The sequence below is a fragment of the Chlamydotis macqueenii genome, chromosome 12 (assembly GCF_036417535.1).
Source record: "Chlamydotis macqueenii isolate bChlMac1 chromosome 12, bChlMac1.mat, whole genome shotgun sequence".
Lineage (NCBI taxonomy): Eukaryota > Metazoa > Chordata > Aves > Otidiformes > Otididae > Chlamydotis > Chlamydotis macqueenii.
In genome coordinates this window covers 7,787,505-7,815,337 of record NC_141567.1, presented here as the reverse complement: position 1 = coordinate 7,815,337, position 27,833 = coordinate 7,787,505, and the positions used below count along the sequence as shown (strand labels likewise).

Below are 27,833 nucleotides of genomic sequence, written 5' to 3'. Positions count from 1 at the left end.
CACTCCTTCAGAGTAGGGCAATGCTGCGCAGGATGAAAGCAGGCAGTTTCTATGCCTTTGCTTCTGTTTTCGCAGTTTTATCTCATGGCACCAAATCCCTCCCCCCTCCACCTTGAGTAGAAAAGAATGGCAGTAAGGAGAAAAAGGGCTTTTTGCTTTACTTTGATTATTCTTTAGCAAAGTTCCATGTGGTAGGAACAAGAAAGCTCTTGGATGGCTGACACTAAGAGGAGACGTCAAGCGCTTACCACTTCATATTCAGAGTATTCAAGTATCTTTAACAAATTGTTTCCCTTCACAAAGTCTTTTCCTAGAAAAATAGACATACTTAATGTTTCGTGATCTAATTCTTTGCTGAAAGAAAAGACATTAACAAATACGATGGCAGATGAATGTAGGGGAAGATCCCTTCCCATTGGTCTGCTTTTCCCAATTACACTAATCTTTCATCTTTGAAGATCAGACCAGAGGCATTTCTGATCCTCATTCTACTCATTCCATCTGCACCTGAGAAGACAGCCCTCCTTGGCATTCACCAAGAGAGATGTTGAGTCCAGTAATGAACACGTAAGTGAATCTGTTGCCTAAGATCTGCTGAGTTATTTAAGTACAATTACATTACACTCTCTTGGACCTAAAAGGTGATTTAGCTAAATTTGGAAACCGATCAATTTAAGCTAATTTAATTTGGATCACTGCTATTCAAGAATCTGAATTGTGTCAAAATCCCAAAATGGGCTATAATTCATGCTTTTAATTTGTTGGGTTTTTTTGTTTTTTTTTTTTTTTTAACTTCTATCAGAGTTAGGACATGAACATCTATAAAGCTGAAACAAAGCTTTATGACCCGTTAAGACAGAAAAAGTAGTTTTAGGTCACTAAATAGCCCTTTCTAAACCTCAGGGAAGGGAGAACGTCATAGTTTCATTTGTGATCCAGAAATTAGGACAATGCATTAATATACCACTTGTCAGGATATTGGACACAGACCGTTATCAAGTGCCACTCACCATACCACAATTAAACCATTCCTTCTGAAATTACTCTTCTTCTAATGCAGAAAAATTAAATTATTAATAGTTTATTCTGTAATTTTTGCTTCTTTTCTGCCTATGAAAATCTGGATGCAAGATAATGATTTTTCTTCACTGTTTTGCCATACACACCTAAGTCACAGAGGATTTTTCTGTTTCATTGCCGGATAAGCTCAGATTTCAAAACCAACAACACACACAATTGCAAGCTCTGCATGTCCTTCCCACGATAGTTCTATAATCCACCTCCCTCTGTGCCAGATCACCCCTAGCCAGGATGCTGGCAGAAAGCAAGACAGAAGGAATGCAAACATGATCAAACCAAACACAAAAACTCAAACTCACAGTTGTTGGAAATGTTTTGCAGCATTTAGCTGTCTTTTTTTCTTCATAGTCATGACACAAAGCCCTGGACACTGGGCAGATAAATACCAGTGATGATGATAGGAACAGTATCAAAATAGTTGAAATATATTATTTGGTTGTAGTTCTTTACACAAATAGCTCAAAGGCATATAGTGTTTCCTTTGTATCCTATTGTACAGAAGAGGGAAAGAGCTAATTAAAGCCACCGAATTTGTTGTAGCTGCCATGATATTCTATGTAAGTAAAAGAATTACTACACAAGAACAGAAAATTCTGCTTAGAGGTTTTTGTTTCCATGTTCTTTATCAGTATAGCAGCTAAGAAAATAGTCATTTTGACTGAAAGATCTAAGGTAGTACTCCTGGTGCCAGAGGTACCTACATGAAGGGAAAAAAAAAAAATCATCCTTTGATTTGTGAAGTGAGCAAATTGGATTTAGGCGTCATTGACAGAGACTTAACATGACACCCCACAATGTAATCTTTACTGCCACTTTTCTGAACTATATTATGAAGTACTTCCTAAACTATATTTTAACACAGGAGTAAAAGGCAAGTAGAAGTCAATGCAATAACCAGGACTCTATGGAGAACAGCACTGGTTTGGCTTTGTCTCAGGCTTATCTGAGGGAGCCAGGTACTATTTTCTATTCTCATTTTAAAAGTAATCTTGTCTTTGCTATGTATTACAAATATAGATTAGAAAGCCTTGGATTTATATGATGTGACTGGAAAAGAGGGAAAAGAAGAGGCCAAAACCATTAAAAAAAAAAAAAAAAAAGAAACCATTAGAAATAGGAAGCTGTTGACATGGGATAAAGAAAGCAAGAGAAAACAGAAAACGCTCCGGGAATTTCCAAGTCACGTTCTCCAGGATTTCCCAAAAACATTTGTTTCAGAGTTTATGTAAGTTCTTACACAGATCCTCCAAAACCACATGTGCTGGGCAAAGCAGGCAGATTCTCACACACACAGCAACTCCACACAGCAGTCAAGCCCCTCTTTCTCAGCAGTACTGGATCTATTCTTTGTTCCCTCACTAGGAACACAGCCCTAACAACAATAGAGGGTTCAGAATTAATCAGAGTCCCTGTTTGTGCTATCAGGGACAGGATGATGCCTAAACATAATCAACATGTGCCAGTGTGAACCTGGAACACACACTGTAATTCTAGTGTAGGGCTGTCAAATGACTCTGCTAACGCACTCAGTCTTCAGCCGTATTATCTCCTGTTTTTTCCAGTCCTGCCTCACTTCTGAGCCGCAGTCCTTTCCTATCCCAGCACTCAGTCCCAAGCCTCAGTGCAGCTCGCTGTGATTCACGTAAAAGTTCAGCCTCAAAAATTTGTTTGGAGTGTATGCAAGGTGGAGGAGCTCTTTCATCAGCTGTGAAATGAAACAAACTCTCTTCTCAGAGTATCAGATGCACTTTGCGATTTAAGAAGAGTACTTTTAAGTTTGTGTTATACTTCATATCTAACCCCACCACTTACTGAATCACCATACCTTAGGTGATCCCTAAAGACCTTAGGAAATTTATTGTGAGCAGAGGAGGAGCAATGGGGGAGAGAAAACAGAAATCTATAAAAAAAACCAAACCTTGTTCTTTTCTTTTTCCCTCTTCTCTTTTTTTCCTTTTTTTTTTTCCTTTATTCTCTGTCTTTCCTAAGGTTATTCTTTGCTCTAAAACACTGAACTTACAAATATGTCTACTACTTCCCTGAAGGTCTAAAAAATGATATCCCAAGAAAATTGTCTTTTTTTTTTTTCCTGTTATCTTCTCCTCCCTCTTAACGTTCAGCTAAAATGCTGCATCTCAGAGATAATTATTATCCTCCAGATTGCAGGAAGGACATCAGAGCGCCTTTTGATCCAAAAAAAAAAAAAGATACAAAACATGATTAGATACAAATGTGACAGAAAAGAAAAATATGAAAGTATTAAAATTTCCAAGCTCACTGAATTCAACAGAAGGACTCATATTATATCCAGTGGCCTCTAGATCAGCCTCTTTCACCTCATGTCCACCTCAGTCCAAGTCTGTATTCACAAAACAGTTTTCATCTCTCCAGGTAGGTAATGGCATTTCAAAATGATGGCAACTCCCACTGTTGTTCTTTCTACCAGTGCAGGTAAGGCACAGTTCCAGTGAACAAGTGCTGAACATGACTGGAAAGAACAAGCCCAAGTCACAAAACTCCACTTAAATTAACATAACCCCACATGTTATGAATTAAATACACTTGTCCTTCTTTTATTCTGTAAGTGAAGCAGCCAAAAGCTTTGAGGTTTATGTCAGAAATTAGCTGCATGGTTTTGAATACAGCCACTTTAACTAAAGACATCAACTCATGTAAGCCAAACTGAGCCCCAGGTAAAGCTGTGCTTACCGAACATGGCACATATTCTTGTTTAAGTTCACATCTTGAGTGAAAACAAAGTCAACTTTGTGCATGGGCAGTCTGAGAGAACTAGAGGTGCTCAGCTCGTCCTACACACCTCTCGGGATTCGGCTGCCACTCAGCTGCTATGTGGTAGCAAAAATACAGTTGGTGAATAATGCTGAATACCAAGGATCCAAGCTATTGAGTGCCCTAGGTCCCAAAATTTTGATGAGAACTAAGAAATACAAAAGAACAATGGATTGCTTAGGGCTCTATAAGATTAAACTTGAGATTTTAATTAAGAGTTCTTATTAAGAAACTGGGAACCCAGGACATAAACCTATGCATGAGTGGTACTTAGCAAGCAGTTTGTTCCTTAAGCCCTCTTATGAACGGTTCTGGTCCAGAAGACCGAAAGACACTGCAGCAAAGTGAATGCAACTATGGCCACCACATACTGCAATATTTCCTTTTCCTTTCAATTTCTCCCTTTTGTTTGTTTGTTTATTTAAGATCACACCTTCCTTCTGTCTTCCTCTATACTTTCCTCAGCTCAGATAAGGTTGGTCTTCATTTTTCATTGATGTCTGTCTTGTCATATGAAATTGTACGTCGTGCTTTCTATTCTATGGGCTATGCAGTTTTCAGCAAGCTATATATTAGTATGAGCTAGAAGTTGCTGTCATTAGAGGAGACAAAGACCCAACAGAGTGCAGCTACAGATTTCCATCTTCAAATAATAAACACTAGGGAAAATTGATAATACACTCCAAAACACTGAGGCATGCACACTCCCACACCTAAACACACCCACCATCTCCATATGTACACACAGAGATGATGTCTGCTCTATCCCAGTAAGCCTATAGACTTGGGGGGGGGGGGGGGGGGGGGGCAGGAAGTTCAACTTCTTGATTGAATAGTGTGCTAAACCAGGGAGTTCTTACAGGGAGTCTAAGAAGCCTTCACTGGAGAGAGCAGAGAGGCTTTGTGGACATGGGATGCTCCCTGACTCATCACTGTTGAAAAGTCTTCCTGCTACAGTAGTTCTCAGACTGTTCAGAGTGACCAAGCACATAATGCTCTAGACTTGAGTCCTATTTTCACCAGAAGTGGTGGAGAGGGGCATCAGTAATTATATCTTCAGCATAACATTTACATACGGTTCCTAGGACTGCTCCTAAGTCTGCTGAGGACAAATCAATTATTGGATAGGAAAGAAGTCAGCTAATGGTCTTTGGGGGCAGGCAAGAGGATAATTCATGAGTAGCATAGGAATATGAAGGTGTACAGCTTTTTCAGAATGGACAGGCAAGGGAATTAGAGACTCATATGTTAAGGCGCTCATGCACTTCCTCTGAAATACTGATTAGAGTGGGAAATAGATTTGCTGACAGTGTTTGCATAATGATTAAAGAGAGTAAGTAAATGAACACTGTGACAATACCGGTACCCTATATCACCACTGAGATCAGTCATGAGGGCTTGCCAATAAAACTGCTTGTATTTGAATGTGTCATGTTTAGGCTCTGAGCAGTGCAGAATACCAATAAAATCATATAAAGAAAATTTCAAATGTTTACAGCACAGAACTAATAGGATATTGTAATCAGAAGCTTAGCAGGGTAGCTGACAATGCTCACTCCAGCATGAGGTAGGGAATGGCTAGTAACAAATGAAATAAATACCTACGGTTCAGTCAGAAGGAAAAAATGTAGTAATAATTTGCTGACACTGACCAGTGTCAAGGCTATTGAACTTATTGGATTCTCCTAGATTCTACAAGGTAAACCAAAGGTACCCAGCAAGAGACCTGAAAGTAAATCTTCATGGGTTTACAATTATCAGGCATGCAGCTGGAATAATCAGATGATTCAGGATACTAGTTGAGGGTTTTTATAGAGCATCAGCCAGACTAACAAAGCGTCAAATATGCTAGAGTCTACCTCCAATCTACTTTTACTACCTTAAATCAACTAAAAACTCCTGTCAATACCTTGAAAGAATGAAGAGACTTTGGGAAACAGAACTTTCAGAATGAGAGATAAAGCCAAGGTCTTTAGATAAAATGAGCAAAGGTTTTGCTTGTCATTTTGTAATGACAAGCATGTGATGAACTTAGCAATCTATGTTTGAGCTACACTTGAACAGAATAATGTGGTTTTATTTGTCTTGTAACTTTGCCTGACTCTGAGTATGATTTTCAGGCAAAGCTGATTCTGAACAGGAACTCTGTTTCCTTCAGAGGCAATGAACCCTGATATCTAGGAGATTTTCTCACTTTTAAAGACTTTGTCAACCCAGCACAAGACATACAGCTTTCTACCATTAAAGCACAAACTCACATTTTCCTTGCAAGCAGTGTCAGAAGAAAAAGACCATGCAAATTCCAGAATCACAAAAGGTGCTTCCATGGAAGAGCTCCACCAAAGCTTCACAAAAGAGTAAGATCAAGCAGATGAGGCTTTATCTAAACTTTCCACAGCAGAGAACTCAGGAGAGATGGGTAGATGGGTGGGTGGGGAACCTTAAGAATTTTCTTTCTGTAAGAGACTTAAAAGCAACTGCAAATTCCTGAGAAAAATCACATAAATCCAAACTATGTTATTACAAAGAAAGATAGCCAAAGTGTTAAGAGACCAACTTAGTCATACCACAAGGTCTTAATTGACTTTTAACGTATGGCAAAAGTACAAATGAAGTTCAAAAAAGGGTTAAAATAGATTGGTTAATACTAACAAGTGCAACAGTACAGAAAGAACAGCTAGGAATAAAGCTTAAAAAATGGTGGCACGAAGTGAGATGAGACTCACAAAAATATCACACAGAAAAAGTATATCATTCTTTAAGTTTATTAGTAGTATAAGGCAGCATAAATTGTTAGTCCACTTTCCAAAGAAGGAAAATCTATTGACAATAAGGCTGAGAAGAGTGATTTTGCATCAATTTTCATAAAAAGGTCAGCTGTGATTAATTAACATTGTTAAGAACTAACAAAGGAGTAAAGGAGGCCTAGAATACAAAAGGAATAAGTTAGAGAAGTTACACAGCTTAGATCTTTCCAAATGAGCTGAATCTGCTATACTCCTTCTGCAGCTCTAAGGAACCGACTCAATCAATCTCAAAGCTGTTAACGATTATTTTTTTTAGAACATAGGGAGGACTGGTGATGAACTAGATAACTGACATAACGTAGTAACTATCTTTTGAAGATAGAAAAGAGGAGAAGACAGTGAACAATAGACCTATCGGCTTAACTCCAGTTCCTCAGAATAAAGAAACAATTTGGAAGTACCTCGGAGAAAAGAATAAGTGAGTATCAGTCAACACAGCTTTGTTTATGATGACCCATTCTAATTTGCTTCTGCAAGAAGGTATCAGGGGAATACCCAGTGGACGAGATGTCACATAGTAAAATTTTTTTAAACTATTTCAAATTCTCAGAATGAATTAACAGCATGGTCTAGATGAACTACAGCAGAGTAAATATATAAACTGTCCAGAAAATTGTATTCTAAGAGTTGTTCTCAGTGTTTAACTGTCAAAACAGGTAGATGTGTTGAAAGAGCCTCTGCAGGACTCAGTCATGGATTTGGTACAATTCTATATTTTCATGAAAGGTTTAGATGAAATAAGAAATATGTTAATTCAATTTGCAGATGAAAACAAAGTAAGACGAAGATTGTATTAAAATTCCAAATCATTTTAACAAATTGAAGAGGTAGCCTGAAGAAAATAGTTGCAATTCAGTAAGGTCAAGTACAAGCTATTACAATTAGGCAGTAATAATCAATGGTACAAACACACAAATCATGAGCAATGGCAAGATAGCATTTCTACTGGGAAAAAAAAAAATTGCATTATTGAAGAATACAAGCTAAACATGAGCCATCCATTCCACTTTGTTACAAAAATGCAAATACAATACTGGGTGGCTATTAAAAAAAATGTAAGCTGTTAAGACATATAAATTAATTTGTTCTCTCTTGATACAGCACTAAGATCTCTGCTAGTGTTCTGTTCTGACAAAGCAGTTCAAAAACAACTTGGCCCAACTGAAAAGGGTCCAGAGCACACATTGAAAAGCAAATAATCAGTTCTCTATGCCTAGGCTGGATAAGGCAAAAAATAACTGGCAAGGACTTCTTGTAGCAAGACAGGGTTCAAGCTAGATACCTGGAAAACATAAGGGTAGTAGGACTTGAAACAGATTATTTGAAGAGAGTCTGGTAATTCCCTTATTAGAGCTCTTTAAGAAAAGATTAGACTAACATATCAGGTACGATACAGGTAAAGTTGATCCTCTCTGTGGGAAATAGATGACCTGTGGAGATCTCTGCCAGCCCTTAACTTCTCCAATTTTATGCAAACACAAGTGAAGCTAAAAGTTCGTTCCCCACAATGATAACATAGGAGGAATAATTTCCATACTAACTGGCAGAGCAGAAATAAAGGAGCAGCAGGACTGTAAGAGGTTAGGTCTGCTAAAGCAGTGTGGGATGACTTTCATCACTTTCCACCACCCATAGCAGGAGTAGGCGCATCTCAGAAATGAGATGCACTGGTAAGATTGTGCTTGGCACCCAAACCAGGAAAATCAGTCTCTACCGGAAACAATAGTATTTATAAAAGGAAATCACTGTAAGGTCAAAAGACAGGAAGATGAGGAAATGCAAGTCTTTGCAGGGGGGGTTGACTACTTGACCTTTAAAGGTCCCTTCCAACCCAAACCATTCTATGATTCTAAGTCTATGCCAGCATGCGCTGACTGAACCGCGCAGTGTTAAAGGAAAGCTTGTACAAAACCCACTGATGCTACAGCTAAACCTAGGGAGTATGACAGTGCGCTCCCTTCTTGCAAACTCACTCCTCCTCACAAAAAGTCCACAGAAGATCAGAAGGAAGGGAATTAGAATGAGCTTTAATTGATGAGCTGTTAGGCACAAATAGATTAATGAAAGCTGTGTACGATGCATCAGCAGTGACCAGGCTTGGCAGGGCTGTTATCACTGGGTATTAGCTCACAGTGGTATAGATGAAGGAGAGACGCCACTCAGGGTAGAGCTGCCAAGTGAATCATAAGAGATCAGGAGCAGAGGGCTTCCCTTCAGATGGCTGAGCTGGGAACGCAGCACTGGGAATTCTTTTTCTTACCAATTTCATCTAATCTCTTCTCTCTAAATCCCTTTTCTATTGTAGGCTTTGTTTTTCTGAAGCCACTTGCAACATTCCTTTGTTGTGACTGGAGGAAGGAAACAAAAGAAGTGGCAAAGCATTTTGCTGTACTAAAAGCACAAAGAAGAAATGTTTTGCTGATCCACAGCACAGTAAAGTCTTCAATTGCCTTGGGTCACACCCACAGTACAAGGTGGTATTTCATCAGTCTGGTGCGGATTATACAGGACTGAATTACCACAGCATAAACTCTGGATTGGGTTTTATATAATCTATGGACCTGCTATCTCCTTTCATTTTCCCATCTGCTAGATTTTGTCTTTCAGTAAGGCTTGAGGAGATGCATTTCCAACTTTTACACTCTGATAGGAAGAGGCTTAGACTCTAAAATAGAAAGGAGAACAGATTACAGCCATAGACCATGTCTTCTCTTATCTTCTTTTATTTTCCTTTTTTTCCCCACTCCCTGGTGAGATAGCTTTCCCTAGTTAGTCATCCTGCTACTAAATTGAAGTGGAACCTATGAAAGGTGTGTAAGATAGATGGAATGAATTGCTCTCAATGACTGTAAAGAAAGCTTTTGATGAGAGATTCTTAACTTTTAGAATTTAGGTTAATAAAGTTGATTAATCCTATCTGGTGAGCCTGAAAGACTTTGATATAGTTTTTATTTGTGTGTATGTGTATTCTACCCCAACCCACTCCCATCAACTCCAACATTAAGTGGAATAAACCTTACCATGATGAGCTATGGGTAGGTAAAAATAAAGCATACTTTCTCTTTTCTAGAAATTAATTAGCTCTGGTGCTATAAAATCTCTATCATGTTGGATTCAAAGGCAGACTCCTCTAACACTTTACGCGCATCAGAAATATGCACTACTGCTGTTGGGAGATTTATTCACATCACAACAGAAGTACCTCATGTGTCCAAGAAGAGTAAGTCCTTTGGCTTTTACCTCTTGTGACATCCTCAATGCATTAACTTTTCCATCCACAGACCAGAGTATATTAGGGATTAATACAGCTCAGCAACTCAAAACACACAGATTGTCAGTCTCGGTAATCAGCCTGAAGAATTTTGAGGACAGTTGTTATTTACAGAAAGTGATACGAGACCCAGCAGAACACTTAACTTTAAATAAACAATGTGGAAACTTCACTACCCAGAAAGTCCTAAGTGGCAAATAGGCAGCTCAGATGTTCGGAGTACGGTTTGATTACATTCATGCTGAGACTCAGCAAAAGCAGAAGACGGGAAAGGGTAAGTCAGAAAGCAGGGGGCCGTTATCACATGGATTCACTCTCATTTCAACTGGTGTTTAGCTCTGGTTTGTTAGCTCATTAAAAACATGTTGCAAAACCCAGTCTCAACACACTGATCACCAGCTCAGCATGTGTTCCCACGCACAGCGCGGTAGCAGGGACCGTCCGCAGCGGGGCTGCAGCAGGTCGCACTTCAGAGGCTGTGCAGGGCTTGGAGGGAGCTGGCAGGGCCTTTTGCATCACGGAGTAACAGGTAGTTGCAAAGTGAGTTCTTCTGTCCCACATTTCCTTCATCGCAGTATCCATACTTGGCAATGTGAAGGGAGACAGCAAGCAACATTGCAGTAAAGTGCAATGAAGACGACAGGCAGTTTAAATCTTGCTTTAACAAGAACACCACTGCGTGGATCCTGAATTATCCCTAGGTCCAAGCTGCAGCCCGGCCTAAGAGGGGATCACGTAGAGAAGCATCCCATTAGAACAATGAGGAGATGGCAGCCAAACCCCATCTCCTCAGAAACGTACCTCTGTCCCACCCTGCCCCTGTGCGTTTGAACAAAGAGGGCAAGCTGGGGGTCCCGAGAAGTGCAGCATGGAGGACAGTGTCTTAGCACTTTACTGAAATCTGCATGTGGATTCTGCTCACTCTCACGCTGGGAAAAAAAAACCCACTCCAACAAGCTGCTGCTGTTCACACAAGGACTTCCAATTGAGCTCTAAATATAGCGAGGTGGCACAACAGAGAGGGCCCTGGCCTTAACACAGGAACCAGAGGTTAGCAATGTGAATGGGCTGATAACAGCTTCCATCATTGGGCACTCCGTAATCGGACAATGCCAGCCGCTGAATTCCTTCCAGCAGCTTTTTTTTTGATACACCACTATAACCAGGCAGATGTTGGCCTAAAACAAAACCTGATAGAGCTCAGAAATAGTGTGCCTCCCCAGACCAACCCTTGCTGATCTTTGAACTCAGTTGTTATCTTGAAGGAAATCCTCTCTTCTGAACTTTGGTATGAATCTAATTAATGAGTTAATTCTCTGCTAATCTATTCTCTTCTTTGTGTCTGTTTCATGATTAATTTAGTTCCAGTGAATTTCCTTTACCGACTGCAGAGTAGAAACACATTTCCTATCCTATTAATCTCCACTTCTGACCCATTAGTGGGGACTAAACAAGGGCATATGCCTCCATGCCTTTATTTTCTGAGCCACTGCAGAGCACATATCATTTCCAGAAAAGCAACACTGGGACAAGTAGGGAAATTCTCCAGGCATACTTGTGGCACTGCTGTAGAGAAGACGGAGGTAGGCTGGACACCCAGAAGATGTAAAGATTGTAGAATGCTTGAAAACTCTGCATGATTACATCAGCTACAGATCCAGCTGAGAGGAAAACCCAGCAAGACTGCAAACCGCGCAGGGATGTCACTCAGTAGCAAAGGACCAGAGAAGAGCCCAGTCCCAAACTCTGAGAATATAAATCTCTGTTGAGGGAGACAGACAGGGATGTGGGTTTCACTGTTTCTGAAGCTCTTGAGGCTCCAATATTATTTTCCTGGTGTGGAAAGGAACATCTTGCTTGGAGGATAGACAGACTTCTCTGTCTCCCTCCACCTCCAATGCGTTCTCAGATAAATTTCAGCCCCTATGCCAGAGTATTCAATTTCTGAGAAATTTAAGGAATTAGTAGATGTTGCATTACAGAAGAGCCTTACAGACATCTGACACTGGTGAGGATAAACTCCTGATGGACCATGGCCACCAGAGGGACCTGAGCTGGCAAAGAGAACGAAGATCAAAAGTTATGCAAGGACTCAGTATATACACTGCTCCTGACTTCACTGCATCACCAGGTGCTGGGTCATACATGACTGGATTTCCCAAATAGACTAGTATATCATCAGCAGCAGCCCTATGGGCTTAGCCTTCAGGCTTTGCTCTACAGGGACTTTCTCTGCTCAGAGATGAGGCTTTGATCCTGAACAGTACATTTGCACAATAAGAGTTTGGGTATGATTTTAAAAAGAGAGAGAGAAAAAAGTGAACAAAAGCCATGTTTCTGCATCTGTCTCCAACCTGCTCTTCCTTGAAAGGTGCAAAGACACCTCAGAGACATTGTCAAAGTGCTTAAATCATTTTTTTACCTAATCCATTATTTATACTTCCACTCAACTCTTTTTTTTTTTTTAATCCCGAGCTCCCGAAACTAAGGCATCAAGTTCTTTGTAGTATTAAAAATCACTTCCATGAGCTGCAGGGGAAGGTAGGGAGAGGGCTTAAGTCTTGGCCAGCCCTTACCCTTCCATAACCACCTCTTACAGGGACCCTCTGCCTTTTGCTCCCTGTTCTGTACCACTCACAATCTGCCAACATCACATGCTCATCCATTTGTTTGTCTCTTTTTTACTTGGTCCTTTCTGGGCTATTTAGGTAAGAATAAGCACTGTCTTCAGGCCAGACACATAGCACTGAAACCTAAAAGGTCTAAAAAGATGACATGATTTCTTACAGGCAGGAGAGACTCTGGTTTCCTTCACTAACCCCAGTTGTGGCCAGTAATCTTCCAAGGTAATTGCTCAAAGATAAAATGGCTTCTTCAACACTGTTCATCAAACTGGGTGAGGATAGAGCTGATTAACCCAGGAACCTGTCATGCTTCTTGAAAACACTAAACATCAATGATAAGGCACATGGACAACACTGAAAATATCACAAAACTGTTACTTTAACAAATGCTACAGTTTCCCTAGCAAAGTAATCTTGAATTCTTGCCTTCCTAGATCTTAAAAGACACCACATAAATAAACAGGGTTCCAAAGCAGGTGGTAAAAGTAGAAGCACAGGAAGACTATAAGTCTTGAGCATCTTTCATGACCAGATGCAGAAGAAGTGAGATTATAGTTGCTTATACAATAACTGGCAATTTGGGCATTCCCAAATATTCTGTCTTGCACAGAGGACAAAGGTGTATCTGCAAAGGTGAAAGGTCAGCTGATGAAAGGAAATACTTCCTCTTTCTGCATAACACACAGCTAATATGCAAAACTCATGAGGTAGCAGGGTGCAGCCAGGAGCAATGTAAGATTCAAAAAGCACTAGGCACTTATATAGAAAATGAGAGCACTGGAATATTTCATAAGAAAGGATTATTGTTAATATAATTATTCAGAAAGGCTCAAATTCTAATGTTTCCAGGTATAAATAAACTACTGTCTGAAGATAGAAAGGCATTCCTCCAGAAGGTAGAGGAATTCTGTAATTGTCCACTACGGCAATTTCTTGCACCCCTTTTTGAAATCTCCAATGCTGAGCACTGTCAGAAAGGACACTTGACTGTACTCGTGTACTACAGTGAATCCTCTTTTCTTATGATTCACTTGTTCATAGATGAAAACACAAGCTGTGTGCTAGAACAAAAAAGAAGCATTAATACCAGGGAAAGCCTGACAAGATAAATCCAGGTAGCAATACTTTACCTAAATTCTTGGCTGCCCCCTGCAGCTCAATGGAAGATGAAACACTGCTTTTTTTATTTGCAATGGGTGTTCGCTTTCTCTTTGAATTGCATTGGACTTTTATCTTTTAATGAGACGCTAGTGCCTTTTTGGTGGATGCTATAAAATGGCATCTTCAGAAACAATTCTGAAGTACAGAGCATGATGTAAAAATTTGTTGGGTAGACTAGACAGAGCAAACAGAGAGAGAAATAGATAGAGAACAGATCCTTTCTATTCTTCCCCTTATTCTTAATTTCTGATGATACTGGTCTGATACCAGAATCTTTTTTTGGCATTCACCTGCTTCTATTGCTTATTCTGCCTTCCAAGTCCAAATCCTCAGACTCTAACTCATGTTGAAGCAGGGATTTAAGGTAGTGAGTAACTGTTAATACTTAGAAGGAAGCCATTATAGTTTAAATGGTGAGTAATGTGCCATAGATAAAGCTGCTGATTTTGTATTTTTGAATGATTAGGGATACATTTGAAAGCCTAATCATAAAGCAAGCTACTGTTACTTTCAAAATTAAATTCAATCTTACAGATATTAACTTTTCCTTAATTCAAAAACCACAAGTTTTAACAGGAACAAATGGAAATAGGAATAGAAGATGGAGAAGGGGGGAATATAGAGAGGACATCCCCAAATAGATGCAGAGGGAATGCTCCTCTTCTTTCTTCTTACACTATTCTGAGTCTTCCTCTCCTTCCTACCCCGAGAGCAGCCCTTGCCCTGGCACATTGGCTACACTCAGCATGCAGGGTCCAGACAGCAGCTGCCTGAACCCTCAGCCTCTGCCCACAGACACAAGGGCAAAAGGAACCTGTAACCTTTCCTCAGGAAAGGAAAGTTCACAACAAACAGGGGTGGTTTTTTGTTTTGGCCATTACATCCCATTCCAGTCCCATCCAATTCTTTCAGAATTACAACTTCCCATAGAGTTGTGCCAATCCATCTCAGCTAGCAGCATCCTTTCCCTCTTCTCCTCCAACAGCCCCACTGTTGGTCAATATGCACAGTGAATCCTTCCAGCACATCACAGGTCCATCTGCACTGTTTGAGGCCAGAATCAGTCCCATACCTCTCACGTTGCACTATGATAAGAAAGTGGCAGTGCTCTGTCCTGGACTTCTCCCAGAGAAGATCTCTTACCTAGGCTGTATTATTAAGTACTACAAACTGGCCAGGGACAAAAAAAAAGATGGGTCTTCATCTAGTACTTGAATTTTCCCCATGTTCATGGGAATTGGATCTGAGATTTTCAGCTTGAGTACATTTCTGCTCTGTAAACAAAAAAAAAATAAAAGGCTAAGTATTCACTTCATGTGGATCTTCCCCCTTCCATCCTTCTAGTCTCAGCTCCAGACTAATTCTCACAACTTCTGTTTGCCAACCTCACGTTCAACCTATACGTCCTAATAAATCCCTATAGTTTCTGAGAGAATACAATGAATTATCAGAGGCTACAGGGACTGGCTTTAACATTTGTACCTCTATACACTGGTACATGTGTGTGCTGGGCCCTGAAACAACAATCTGCCCACGTTTATCTCATGTCTCCCACAATACCGCTGCCACGTCTCTCTTTACAATATCTAGCACAACAGGAAGCGGGAGGGTCTGCGTGTGAGTCACAGCCACAATACGCTCAGCAGCCGGATCCTCTGACAGAATACACAATACAGCTGAGATGTCAGAGGAGGTGGCTTTCGAGTACTTTAAAATGCTGTTCAAGTGCCAACTTTCACCTCCAAATATGACACTTTGCTCACCCACCCGCTTTCCTTCCAGGCTATGCGTTCCTTTTACTGCAACTCGACAGCTTTAATTATGAATTTCTCTGCCTTCTCTATCCCTTTAACTATTTAGTCTCTCATTTGTCTTGCTAAGTTGTTTTTTTTTTTTTTTTTGTATGCTCCTAGAGAGCAGTTGTACGCTGTCACCACAGTACAAGAGGACTGGTCAGACTCTCATTTGCAGGCTGGGCATCAGACCAAAAGGACTTGCAACAAGTTATTTGCCTTGAAAGCAGAAATCTCTGTTCTTATGTTCCCTTTGCAGAGAAAGGGCACAGCGACAGTGGCACAATGTACCTAGGAGCATTGTTATATCAAAACCATTTGGTTCACCTTAGCTCTTATTGTCTGAGTAGCTTAAACGGGTACAAACTTTCGACCTGGTGAAAAAACTAGGTGCCACTGGTGGTTTTACAGAGGATTCGGCTGCTTCTATCTCTGTATTTTACCCATCTAAATCTGCTTTAGACAGTGTCAATGTGTGCACCACTGTCACTATCACTGCTGTGCAGGACTGTGAGGCTCTGATGCTACTGATGGGTTGGGAGACATTCTGCTCTATACAGTCTCACAGACCCCTGGCATTCATTACAGTTTCCTTCTAAATTCTGTGATGCTTGGCATCTTGGCGCCTATGTTGGGTTCCAGAGGTGAGAACTCCAAATGGTGCAGTGTTTGATCCAGATAATCCAGATCAAAAAGTCTCTTGTTCCTGTGATTTATGTCCCAGGATTAACCCTCCAACACATGGGACAGCAAAACCTGTTTTGAAGCTCAACCAAGCTAATTTTCACCTACATAAGTGTGTTCCTCAAGAGGCTTTGTTGGGAGCTGTGGACAGAATAATTAATTGCAATAAAGAGAGCAACTCATCGGAGGCAAAATACACTACTTGCCCAAAAATGTGCTTTATTCTAAAGGGTTAGAGAAATGCATTTTGGCTAACTGCCATCCTAATCACTTAATCCATTGCTTCTCCTGCCCAAAAGAAGGTACTGTAGCAAGTATTGGTATGAAATATCTATTATCTGGTTTTCACAAGTCTCTGAAGTTCTTTTGGCACTCTGGGAATACCATTTGGAAAAGTTCCACAAGGAAACACTAAATCACTGGCATTCTTGAAACAGCCTTATTATTTATCCATATTTGCCAGCAGCTCACAGGCACGAGGATACCAACCACAGTAAAGCCTTTTTCATCTACATTTCTTAATACCATCAAACAGCTGAAAACAAAGCACAGAGATCATCAGCGTTGCACTGACAAAGTTGTCTCCTCCTGCTATTGTGCCAGAACCCCAAATCCAATGCAACTGGTGTTTCAGATTCTGCTGCAGTATGTAGTCTATACAAGGCTATATATAGTCCTCTGAACCTGCATCTTCAGTGCTACATCTGTGACACGTTCAGTCTGAAATCCCACTTCTGTGGGAATACTTGTATTCAAGATGACTGATAGTCTAAACAGACTGATCCTCCCATCATCATTTGCATCTTCCGGGGTGGCGGGGGGAATCCATTCTGTTCCACAGTCAGCACTATCCTGGTCTATATAAAAGGCACCTCAGAGTAAAGTGTATGTCCCTCATAAAGTATTCCTGTGGGGGAGGCTTTGTAAAGGGGAATCATTTCTGAGCCCAAGATAGCAATCAGCTTTATTTTTCTAACCCAGCATGTGAAGGGCTCTAGTGGCTTTCATATTTCAAGTTAGATCTGAAGGGAAAAGGATTGCAGTACAGAAATACAGATGCTCCTAATCAATACAAAAATGTCTAATACCAGACAGTACTATAGCAATATGCCTCACAGAAAGGACAATGCAGAGCCCATTTGTTCTACTGGATATATACAAGTTCATTATCTGCAGTCCAGTCAGATCTGTCTGTGTAAGATAATTTGAATAAGCTCAGACAGATATGTGAGCAAGCAATGTTTTTGTGTATGTTTGAGGTTCTTTCTACTATCTCTTTCTCCTCCATTTGCTCTTTTCCTCTCCTTCCTTTCTGCTGCTATTTCAATTACTATTATTAGCTATTAAGTGATAAATTAATTATCTCTGAAATAAGCGTGAATAACTGTACTCAGCCTGGCATAGCTGGGGCTAGCATTTGATCACAATCAACAGAAGCTGTGCAGCTTCCAAAATATTTAATAATAATAATAATAATAATAAAAATCAATAGGAGGAAAATAGGGATGGCTCCAGAAAGTGTTAATGAAAAGTTGCTGAATTACAGTGGCTCACCTGTGAACAGCTACATGAAAGCCTTCTGAATACCAAATATATTTATTACAGTCTATATTGCTTGGCTGAACCTCCAAAGAATTCATTGGGCTTGTATTCTTGCAATAACAAAGAAGAGATGCTGAAGAGTTCAGGATAAGAAGGATGAAGGGGCGGATGGAAGAAGGTTCACATTCTTATTTAGGAAACACGATTATCAAGTCATATAACAACAATAAAATCTAAAGCCTGTAATAGATCCAAACTCAAAATCTGAGGTTTTTTCCTCTCAACAGCAGAGGCAGCAATTCTTTAGGTCAGACACTTGGAAGGCAAGAAAACATTACCCTCTGCAACATCAGTGTGAAAGATCACTGGAGAGTATTATAAGACAGTTGGGAGTTAAGCCATTTCCAGAACTGATCCTAAATGGCTACAGCAACATCAGGCTGCTCCAAAGCCCAGCTTCAGCTACTCTCATACCTGTCACATTGTGTTAATGTTAGACTGTGCTCAGAAGTGTTGTACAAAATACACTAAAAAAACTCCTTTTGCCCCATGTTCTGCACCACCTGAGTGACATGGTAGTTTGGCTTACTTAGGTAAATGCATCTCCACAGCACTTTTCTCTCCAGCATCGAAATACAGAAACACCACATCCAGAGATGCTCATAATGCAGTAGAAATTTAACATTCCTTTCTGAGTAATAAAATCTGTGACTAAGCTAAAAATTAGAATCAATAAAGAACCTTCTCTCCTGGAAGCTGCCACAAGGTATTTAATGTCTACAGATGATCAAGGTTAAAAACGCACCAAATCTTTACTTAAAGAAAAATGATGCTTCAATCAAATAGAAATCTGAATCAAAACAGTCAAATAATTCCTGCTGACTTTTTCCTCATGGGGTTAGATTCACTACATGATGAAAGAGCACTTTCATCTTCATTCATGTGTCAGAGGACTCCCCAGAGTCCAACTGTCCAGTCTACCTCAGGGGACTGCATGCTATGGATGCTGGTACACCCTAACTATGAGGTGGTGGGGTATTTTGCAGGGTGAAGCACTGTCTTGCACTCGAACCTTTCAGGTGAAATTTTTTCCAGTTTGTATAATCAAAATAAATATAACTTGAAGGAAGGACACCCACATTCACCTGTAACTATAGGAAGATCCAAACCACCAGGCAAGGGAGCCATTTCCCATCATGCACACAAGTATAACGATACACTTCTGCAATTCAAAGATGCACTAAATGTGCCTTAAATGAAGCAAGCATACTTTGCTCCATCTGCATTACTTGAACTTTCCTCTTTCTTGTTTGCTTCATCTCCTCAAATTCACTTTAGTTTTATCTGAACCACAATTTAGCCACATAGCTTAAAAGACGGGTGTAATTGTTTGCACAGCCATTATCAGGAGAAGGTGCATTATAGTGAAAAGATGGGAAATTCAATAGTTCAATACTATCCAGGATCACAATGGTGCATCAATGTGGTATAAAAAAAGAGCAAGCACAGTTCCAAATGATCTGCAAATCCTTCTCAATTCTTCGATTTGCCATCCATACACCAACCAATCTAACTCTGCTCAGTGTATGCAAGATTAAAAGATTACTGGACAAAGGGCCAGAGCAGTGACTAAGCCTCCTACTTTTGATTAATAGCAGAGCTAGACATATTTACCATCTGGGGTGGAGAGAGATTTGGCTCTGCTCAAAAAAGGTAAGAAATGGTGAAGAATGGTAATGAAAAATGGTAATAATATTTGAGTCAGCAGAAAATGCGTGATGACTTTGCAAAAGGCTGTCTCAACATATAAGATGTGTCTTATGAACAAATAGTTACAATTGCTGCAGTGTATGCAAAACATTTCCTAGCACAACCTGGAGGGCAGAGAAAAAGAAAAGGAAGGAAGGTGCCATCACTTCAAACTACAAGGAAAAAAGGGAGGATACCTATAGCTGAGGCCTGCTCTTGCTTTCTCTCTCTGTCTCAAACCTGCTTTAAGTGAACAAACCGTCACTTCCCATCCTCTTTGTGGTCATGACAAATGTGAACTTATCTGGACAGTGTTGACTTAAAAACCTAATTGCTTTTACAGTAAATGAGGCATGAAACCTATTATCGAAAAACATCATGTCCGAAGTACAAGCTGGCATTTCATTTTCCCAGCAGAGAGCTTCTGAATGCCAGAATTGACTGCAAGGCATGGCAGGAGGCTTGAAACACAAAATTAGTGATTCTTCCTGGGGCATAGCAATAGCATGCTTGTGAGGCCAAGTTTGGGAAAGGGCAGAATTTTTGTTTGTCTGACGGTGGTTGCAAAGCCCAGAAAATTCTCCACATAATTGGCCTTTGACCTTGTCAGAGTAGTTCATAAGACCAACCCTATTGAATGCTGGTGGAAAAAGAGCTAGTTGATGCAGAAAAACACCTGGATATTACTTGTGAAAAGAAAAAGCCACGAACAACTAGGTCCCTTAAGTAGATCTTGTGCAACATGAGGGTGATAATGCCTGAATAACTATGAGAGCAAATATGAAGTGTCTCAAAAGCCCAGGTTGTAAATTCAGAGACCAGCTATTACCTAGAGTAATTTAACCCCTCTTCCTTGCAATCACACATTGTAGCTCTAATGTATCTTATGTGTGTGCCACCACCTTTCAGCATGTTCATGAGACAGCTGCCATATAGACATGTTGAGGACCAGTGACACAGAGCTGTAAGGCCAGCTTCATGATGTCCAGTGATTTCCTGGCTTTAGGGGACACACTCTACTGTCCTACTAGCATTATAGCCCCACTGATGGAAGTTCAGGCTCTGTTACTTATTCTCAGATGCAGTTAATTTGCTACTCAGCCTCTGCTGGGAACTTATTCCAACAGTTACCCTACTCATGTTTATAAATGACAGCGTACAGTTCACACTTTAGGAGAAAGATAGACTGTAGACAAGAAGAAATTCTTGCCTGGGTAGCAAACTTCATTTAGTTAGGTCTGCTAAAGGTTTCTTCCACCTTTCTTTGACTCATTGGAGACAGTACACTGAACACCATGGACCTTTGATAGAATGAGGGGCAATGGTTTTAAGATAGAGGGAGGTAGATTCAGACTAGACATCAGGAAAAAAAAAATTTACAATGAGGGTGGTGGAACACTGGCACCGGTTGCCCAGAGAGGTGGTCAATGCCCCATCCCTGGAAACATTCAAGGCCAGGTTGGATGGGGCTCTGAGCAACCTGATCTGGTTGGAGATGTCCCTGCTCCTTCCAGGGGGGTTGGACTAGATGGCCTTTAAAGGTCCCTTCCAACACAAACTGTTCTATGAATTTATATGATTCTATGATCTGGTGTGAGAATTCACACAGGATGCCTCCATTAGAGCAGTCAGTTCCCTGTCAGCTATTACCTTACTCCAATTTACTGACCACTGTTTCTGACAGAGCTATATAAAGTCACAGCAAGTAGTTTATTCCAGGGAAGCAGGCAGGGTCCAGCCTGCTCCTTCATCCCCTTCAAGCAGTGGTGAAAGAATAAGGCTGCAAAATACTCAGAGCAGAGACAGCCTGAAGAAGAAAATTAAAAGACATACACAGTTACAAACCTTGACAGGTGAAAATGTTCGATGTCGGAGGGAGATGCTGAGATGCCAAGTCAATGCCACGCACACCAGACACCAGGGCAAACAGAGACAAATGCAGGACATGAACCGTAGGGAGTTCACAACAGAAGAGACCTCTGGCTTCACAGCTTTTTATCTATGTACTTTTGCAACAAGACATTTTGTCTGGGAGTCAGCTATATCCCATGCTGGATTAACTTCTTTGTCTATGGCTCGACCTGTCACCCAGAGTACTCCAGAGATGGGCACTCAGAAAAACAAATTTATGAAATACGTTAGAAATAGACAGATGTATTTAACAAAAGCACTACGCAATGCATCACACTGCTTATAGCTTAATCTCAGCTTGCTTTCTGCAAAACAAAACCCTAACGACTAAATAAAGCTTGCATTTTCATCAAGGTTGAACAATACTAATTCTTTTCTTTTGATACCAGTGAATACTGCTCTGATAGGAATCACCGATATTTGTACCTTTCTCATTTTTTCTGGTAACCACAGAAGACAACAGAGCTAATTTTAATCTACAAACATTTCATTCTCCGTAAACCCATAAAGGTGAGTCTAGTCTAGGAAGCAGCAGAGTACAATTTCCATTATATACCACCAGTAAGCTGCAAGGCTCTGGCGACCTCCTTGTGCTACCTAGAAGACCTAGGTTAGACTTTATCTATATTGAATAAAATTAGACAGAGTGGTGCCCCTCAGCTTGCTCAGTAAAATGGGTTTTTTTTGGCGAATCTTTTTCTTTTTTCCAAAGTCTGTGAGTTGAGATCAAGGTGTAGAAATAGCTGCCCTCCTGCCCGTATCTGTGTGCTCTCTATATTCTGCATTCTTCCGTTGGTTTCAATAGGGCTCCTATTCCCATTAAAATAAAATTATGTAATTCTTCTCCCTAGACTCACAGAAATACAGGAACAAAGTTTTCTGAATCAGAATCAACATACTGCACCATCTTTTTCCATGAATTATTTATTTTTTAAAAAGAATATGCCAGTAAACCCTTTGGTCCTTGCACCTCCCTTCCCCCAACCTTCTGCAACAAGCTCCTGCAATATGACACGTCTAGGTGGTATTAAACAATTCAGCTGTTTATCTGGTCTGCAAATGGTGACAAATTGCACCTAAGCTACAAATTTCCACAAACCTGCAATTATACCCAGTAGAGTGAAAATGAACAAGTAACTGTCACATTGCCTTTTAAGCAGTGACATCACATTCCTGGATGCCATGGAGGTACTCACTTATGCTGCGCAAACGTGAATGGACAGAAGGCTTTGCTTTCAGCTACCATGAACACATTTGGAACAATATGGGGGTTTTACAAAGTAAGGGAACTTTTTTTTGTTGTTATTAACTTCTTTAAAAATATTTATACTTAGACAGCTTCCTGCTATTATTTTGGTACTGATCAACTACTGCACAATATTGGGAAAATGGAATGAATTCCCGTTAACATCAAAGAAACCAAAGGAAAAAGTAACAGAAGACTACAAGAGTAAGGAAAATGCTCATTGAGTTACTGTGCCCAGATGGCTTTTTTTTTTCAGTGTCTGAGGCTAGTCAGGGTTCGATATTTTTCTTCCCATTTTATTTTTATGTAAAGGCCCTTCTAGTTCCAGTTCAAAAGTGAGAGTTTGATTTATATCTCAAAACCATCAGCCTAGCCAGGCTTCAGTAGCTTTCTCTAATGATACACCAATAATTTGTCGGATGGCTGTCCACAACATGGATGGTGTTTAGCATACGCCTTAATTGCTTCATTTATATGTTCAAATGCACAAGCGAGAGCAGCTAATCCAAAGGAATGTCTCTAGGTTTTAGCCCTCTTTTTTCATTGTCCCTCATAAACATTAAAAACTGCGAACAAGCTTGTAAGAATGGTTTTCGGCATGAGGAACAGGTGGTGGTAATGTCGGTTAAGTATTCCTGCAGGGGGAAGACTGGAAACCTGCTATAAATTATGGGGGCATTTCTGCAACAGAGGAACTTGCTTTTCATTGATGAAGCTGACAGAGCTTTTTGATGACAAAGCCATTGGGGAGCTTCAAATCATATCACATCACTAAGTTTTCTTTCTCTATTTGTCTTGGAAAAACATTATTGCAAGCATATGTGCTTGCACATAGCATTAACAAGTGACGGTAGCCTAGAAAGAATACATATATTACTGCTTCATCACAAATTCAAGCTGAAGAGTCCCATGCTCTGACACTTATCCAGGTCAAATTCCCCATATAGTCATAATGGGGCAACCTCATTTCAATACATTCCATTGAATGTAGGAAGCAAATAAATTAATTTTGCAATATGGAAAAACACCTCCTAAATAATCAGTGGGATCGTGACTTCTTCCTATGCATCAAAAAGTTGCAAATCTTTTGCAATCTATGCTGTAAATGTCTACAGGACTCAATTCAGTGAGGAAAAGAGGAATTTCTTGGAGTATCCTTGCAGAATCACGCCTCCAGTGTCATGCTATCAAAGTCATTTTTCTAATCCGCAATATTTACTCTCTACTTTGCAGCTCTTAGACAATGCCTTCCATGTAAGACATGCTCTCCACGGAGGATCTGAGGTAGACAGAACACCATCTGACACTCCAGTGAGCAGAAAAATGTTTCCTGCTGATTCACTTGTCTGAGGGAGTAGCATCCCTATGCTCCAGTAATTAGTTTTCACAGGAAGATGGAAATTAACTGGAAAATAGAAATCAGGTTCCTTTCTTTCACCTTTTTTTTATCCACATGGATGGCTGCAGGGCACAGAACTGCTCTTTTAGTAGTTTCTTTGGGAGTCAATTGTATCTTCATTTCCAATTACTCTCAATACACTCAACTTACCAAGATACAAATCGCAGCCATAAGGAGAGTCCATTTCTGCAGATTTAAACCCAAACACATGCCCACCAACTTGATTCCTACAGGAGAACTCTCTGAATACCAATATGACTGACCTTTGTGTCCGGTCTGTTATCTCCTCCTCCAGGTCTAGCAGGAGTGCTGCCTGAGCCATCACCTTCTTGCTGCAGGGCAGGGATTTGAGGTGCAGAATGAGCAAACCAAGGCAAAATTTGCTTCCCATCTCCTCCAGCTCTTGAGTCCCCAGCTGCAGGCCCTGATGGAGAGAGGCAGAAAGTCTCGGTGCTCAGTGTGCAATTCACAGGTACATGGAAAGAGTCAGGCTTGTTTTAGGTAAGAAGACTAATTCTTAGTGTTCTCCCTTTCATTCTGAATGAGGGGTTCCTTCACGTTTGCTACATATGGAAATTTCCCCTACAGAATCATTTTAAAATGAACTGACAAGCACTGGGTCTACAGAAGCTATTCTAAAATAACCTCTCTTGCAAATGGAGAAACAGAGGCAAATAGTTTAACTGCTTTGACTACATTTGCAGAAGTCATTGTAAGAATTAAACTCAGGCCTCAGGAGGATCTGACTGTAAATTCACTTTTACAAATCATTAGGACTTATTTTTTCCCTTCTCCCTGCAGACAAGTCATCTCCCTAAGCAATGGGGGGGGGAAAAAAAAAAAAAAAAAAAAAGGTCCTATAATTGTAAACACTGGGTAGTGGCAAAGATGGAAATGGAAACTGGGAGGGGAAAGATGAGGGAAGAGATCTTTAACAAGTTATGAATTGTTTTTTAAGAAAAGCAATTGCAAAATAATACACACCTCTAAGGAATTTCTCAGTCTATTAAAAGCTGATGTCTCTGTAGGAGAGACAAGCAGAGATAGAGAAGCACAAATAGTGTTTGGATTATCAACATCATCTTTCAAGGGAGGACTCTTCCAAGCTGCGGATTGCTTGGAAGAACCCTCATTATGAACAATCTGTGTTTGTTTTTTCACTAATTAAAAAAAAATAAAAAATAAAGATCTAGCAAAGAACAAACTCACCAAGGGCCTGCATAGGAGTAAGTCAATGTAATTGATGGCAGTTTCATGCAAGCATCAAGAGCTTGGGAAACCAACAAAGCTCAGATATACCAAAAAACCTAAGAAACTGCAAAATCCCTCATCTTTGGCATTTAGTGACTGCATCACATCTACTTCTTAATGCTAACACATCAGAGGTTGAATCAATTGCTGAACAATTGCTACTTCTGCCAATATCACCCCTATGTGCTTTTGCAGCACAAAACATCTCTGCAGCCCATCTTCTGAGGAGAGCTCCAGCTCTGTTTCCAAGACTCTTTCCTTAGCAACTCTAAGGAGTCCACACTCACAGTCCTAGCACTAGCCTTTTGCATGGTGTGAGCTCCATGCCAGCACAGCCCGCACTTGACTCTCTACTAGGTATTTGTTAGTGGGCATCCTAAGGGTAACAAAGCCTGTAGGTGTTCTGGTGATCCATGACACAAGGTTGAGTTCTGATATTTGGTTTATTTTTTTTTTTATTTTCTCTATAAAGTTGTTGCAATTGAAAAGTGCTTTGGGATCCTTGGGTCTGAGTAGCTCTGCAGAGCAGAAAGATTATCTGTGAGTCAAAAACATGCAGATGGATGGAAGAATGAAGGTATTTCTCACATAAACTTCTGCAGCTCTATTGCAAAACTTTTTTTTTTTTTTCTTTTTTTTTTTTTTTTTTTTTGTATTTTTTCTTAGAGGACACAAACTACCTTCACAGGATGAAAACCAGCACTTCATTTCTACTGGATCCAGCACATGCACATATCATCTAGCATTACAAATACCCTGTCTAATAACAAACATTTTCCTACAGCAAAGATGTTCCAAGACCCTGTGGGTGATGCATGAACCTGTAATTATGATAATGAATATGAACAACACAAAATGATATAGAGCTCAAACATATACTGAGTGGTCAGACGACTAGATAAGCACAGGACTTGCCCAGAAGACCACAGAATCTGAAAAAAAAAACCATAGCCCCAGTGCTAGGCAGGGTCTAAGGTCTCTGGAGAACTGACTTCTGCTCTCTGAATCGTCTCTTAAGTATTTTTATCACAGTGGGCAAATCTCTGGCATGATTTCTTCTCTCCATCCTATTCACTTTCACTGCAAGCTTTGCCAAGCGAGATCCAGGTACAACAAACTACAGCAATAATTAATAATACAAAGAAAACAGAGGGAGAGGCTTATGGGAACCCAGGGTCATTAACGCAAAACAATGAGAGTGCTTAGCAGTTCTGCACAGATTCTTAAATGTTTTATTATTTTACTTTAAAAGACTTATGATATTTTAGTGTGGCAGAGTTACAATCAGCAGGCAGAAGTGGTGACATTTCTGAGTAAAAAGATGTCATTTCCATAGCAAGAGTATTATTTTCTCAGGGGCAAAAAATACAAAGAACATCTCACGGCTTTCCCTGGGGTGCATCTCAGGGTCCTGCTTCCAAGATCAAGGCAACACACTAAATACCTATCAATCCAGGAGATGCAAATAGTGACTGTGCTAAAACTCAGCCTGTGGCTTTATGATTCCCTGGGGCTTTATTCAGGATATGAAGAGGCCTTAAGAAACTATAAGCAGAGAAATAATAATAATAAAACTATAATATACCTCAGAAGCCTCAGACAGTAATTGCTCATGCACTGAAGTTAGCTGCTGTACGACGGACCCATATTGCTTTGTTACCAGACAGCTCAGGAGTAACAGCTGGAAATCTCAGCTAGAAGATTACTAGTCAACACACTTTTTCACTTCAAACATAGACATACTTCTATTTTTTTAACTCAGAAAAATTCTCCCCCGTCCTTCCTCCTCAGCTCTCAGAGGGTGGAGCTGGAGATGCGTAGCATGGCTACCATTAAACTGAAACACATTGATAGAACTGACACATCAAACTAATGTTTTCTATTGATGGCATCTACCAGTAATGCCAGGAGCTGGCGTAGTGGTGCTGATCTCCAAGCGTTTCCCTTGCATCTCTGCAGCACAGACAATTGTAAAAATGTACAGATGGTGCTTACAACTGTTGTGAAAATATTCTACAAGAATGTAAGAAAGAAGAAAAGCACAGTAGAAGTGGAGCACATTGATTTGGTTAATATGCTGGTAGCAAGCACACCTCCATGACAGCGAAACTGTCTTGCTTCTACATGTAGTGGCAGTATATGGTCCGTTTGCTACAGCCGCACAGGAGGAAGCTGCTCTGACTGACAGCACATCCCCTGCACTGTCCTGCCAGTCTGGATTCTCAGTGGCCCCATCTTTCTCTCTAGCACAACGCTTTATGGTGCTATCCTCCTTCGGACACATCTACGTGAGCAGTGGAGCATGGTGCAAAGTCTTCCAAGCCAGCAGAATCTAAGCAAATTCTGAAGCGGGAAACAGTATCTCTGCACCAGAAAGCTGCAGACAAGCTCATCAGTCCTAATTAGTCCAGCCACAGGAACATGCTAACAAAGCTACACTACTTTGATGATCAGCTCTCATCTCTGCGTAGTTTCTGTTCTCTGTTACATGAAAGCAGCCGTCTGGACCAGCACCAGCTTGATGC

General features: G+C 40.4%; 1 protein-coding gene across 1 annotated transcript in view; it reads right to left on the bottom strand.

Moving 5' to 3' along the window:
• AGBL1 (AGBL carboxypeptidase 1) overlaps positions 1-27,833 on the bottom strand; it is a gene marked incomplete at its 5' end in the record, with an annotated part of 274,352 nt that overhangs the window by 67,619 nt on the left and 178,900 nt on the right. The window contains one exon of the mRNA XM_086757539.1: positions 24,321-24,481. Coding sequence (XP_086613665.1) covers positions 24,321-24,481 — 161 coding nt within the window. The remainder of the gene's footprint in view (positions 1-24,320; positions 24,482-27,833) is intronic.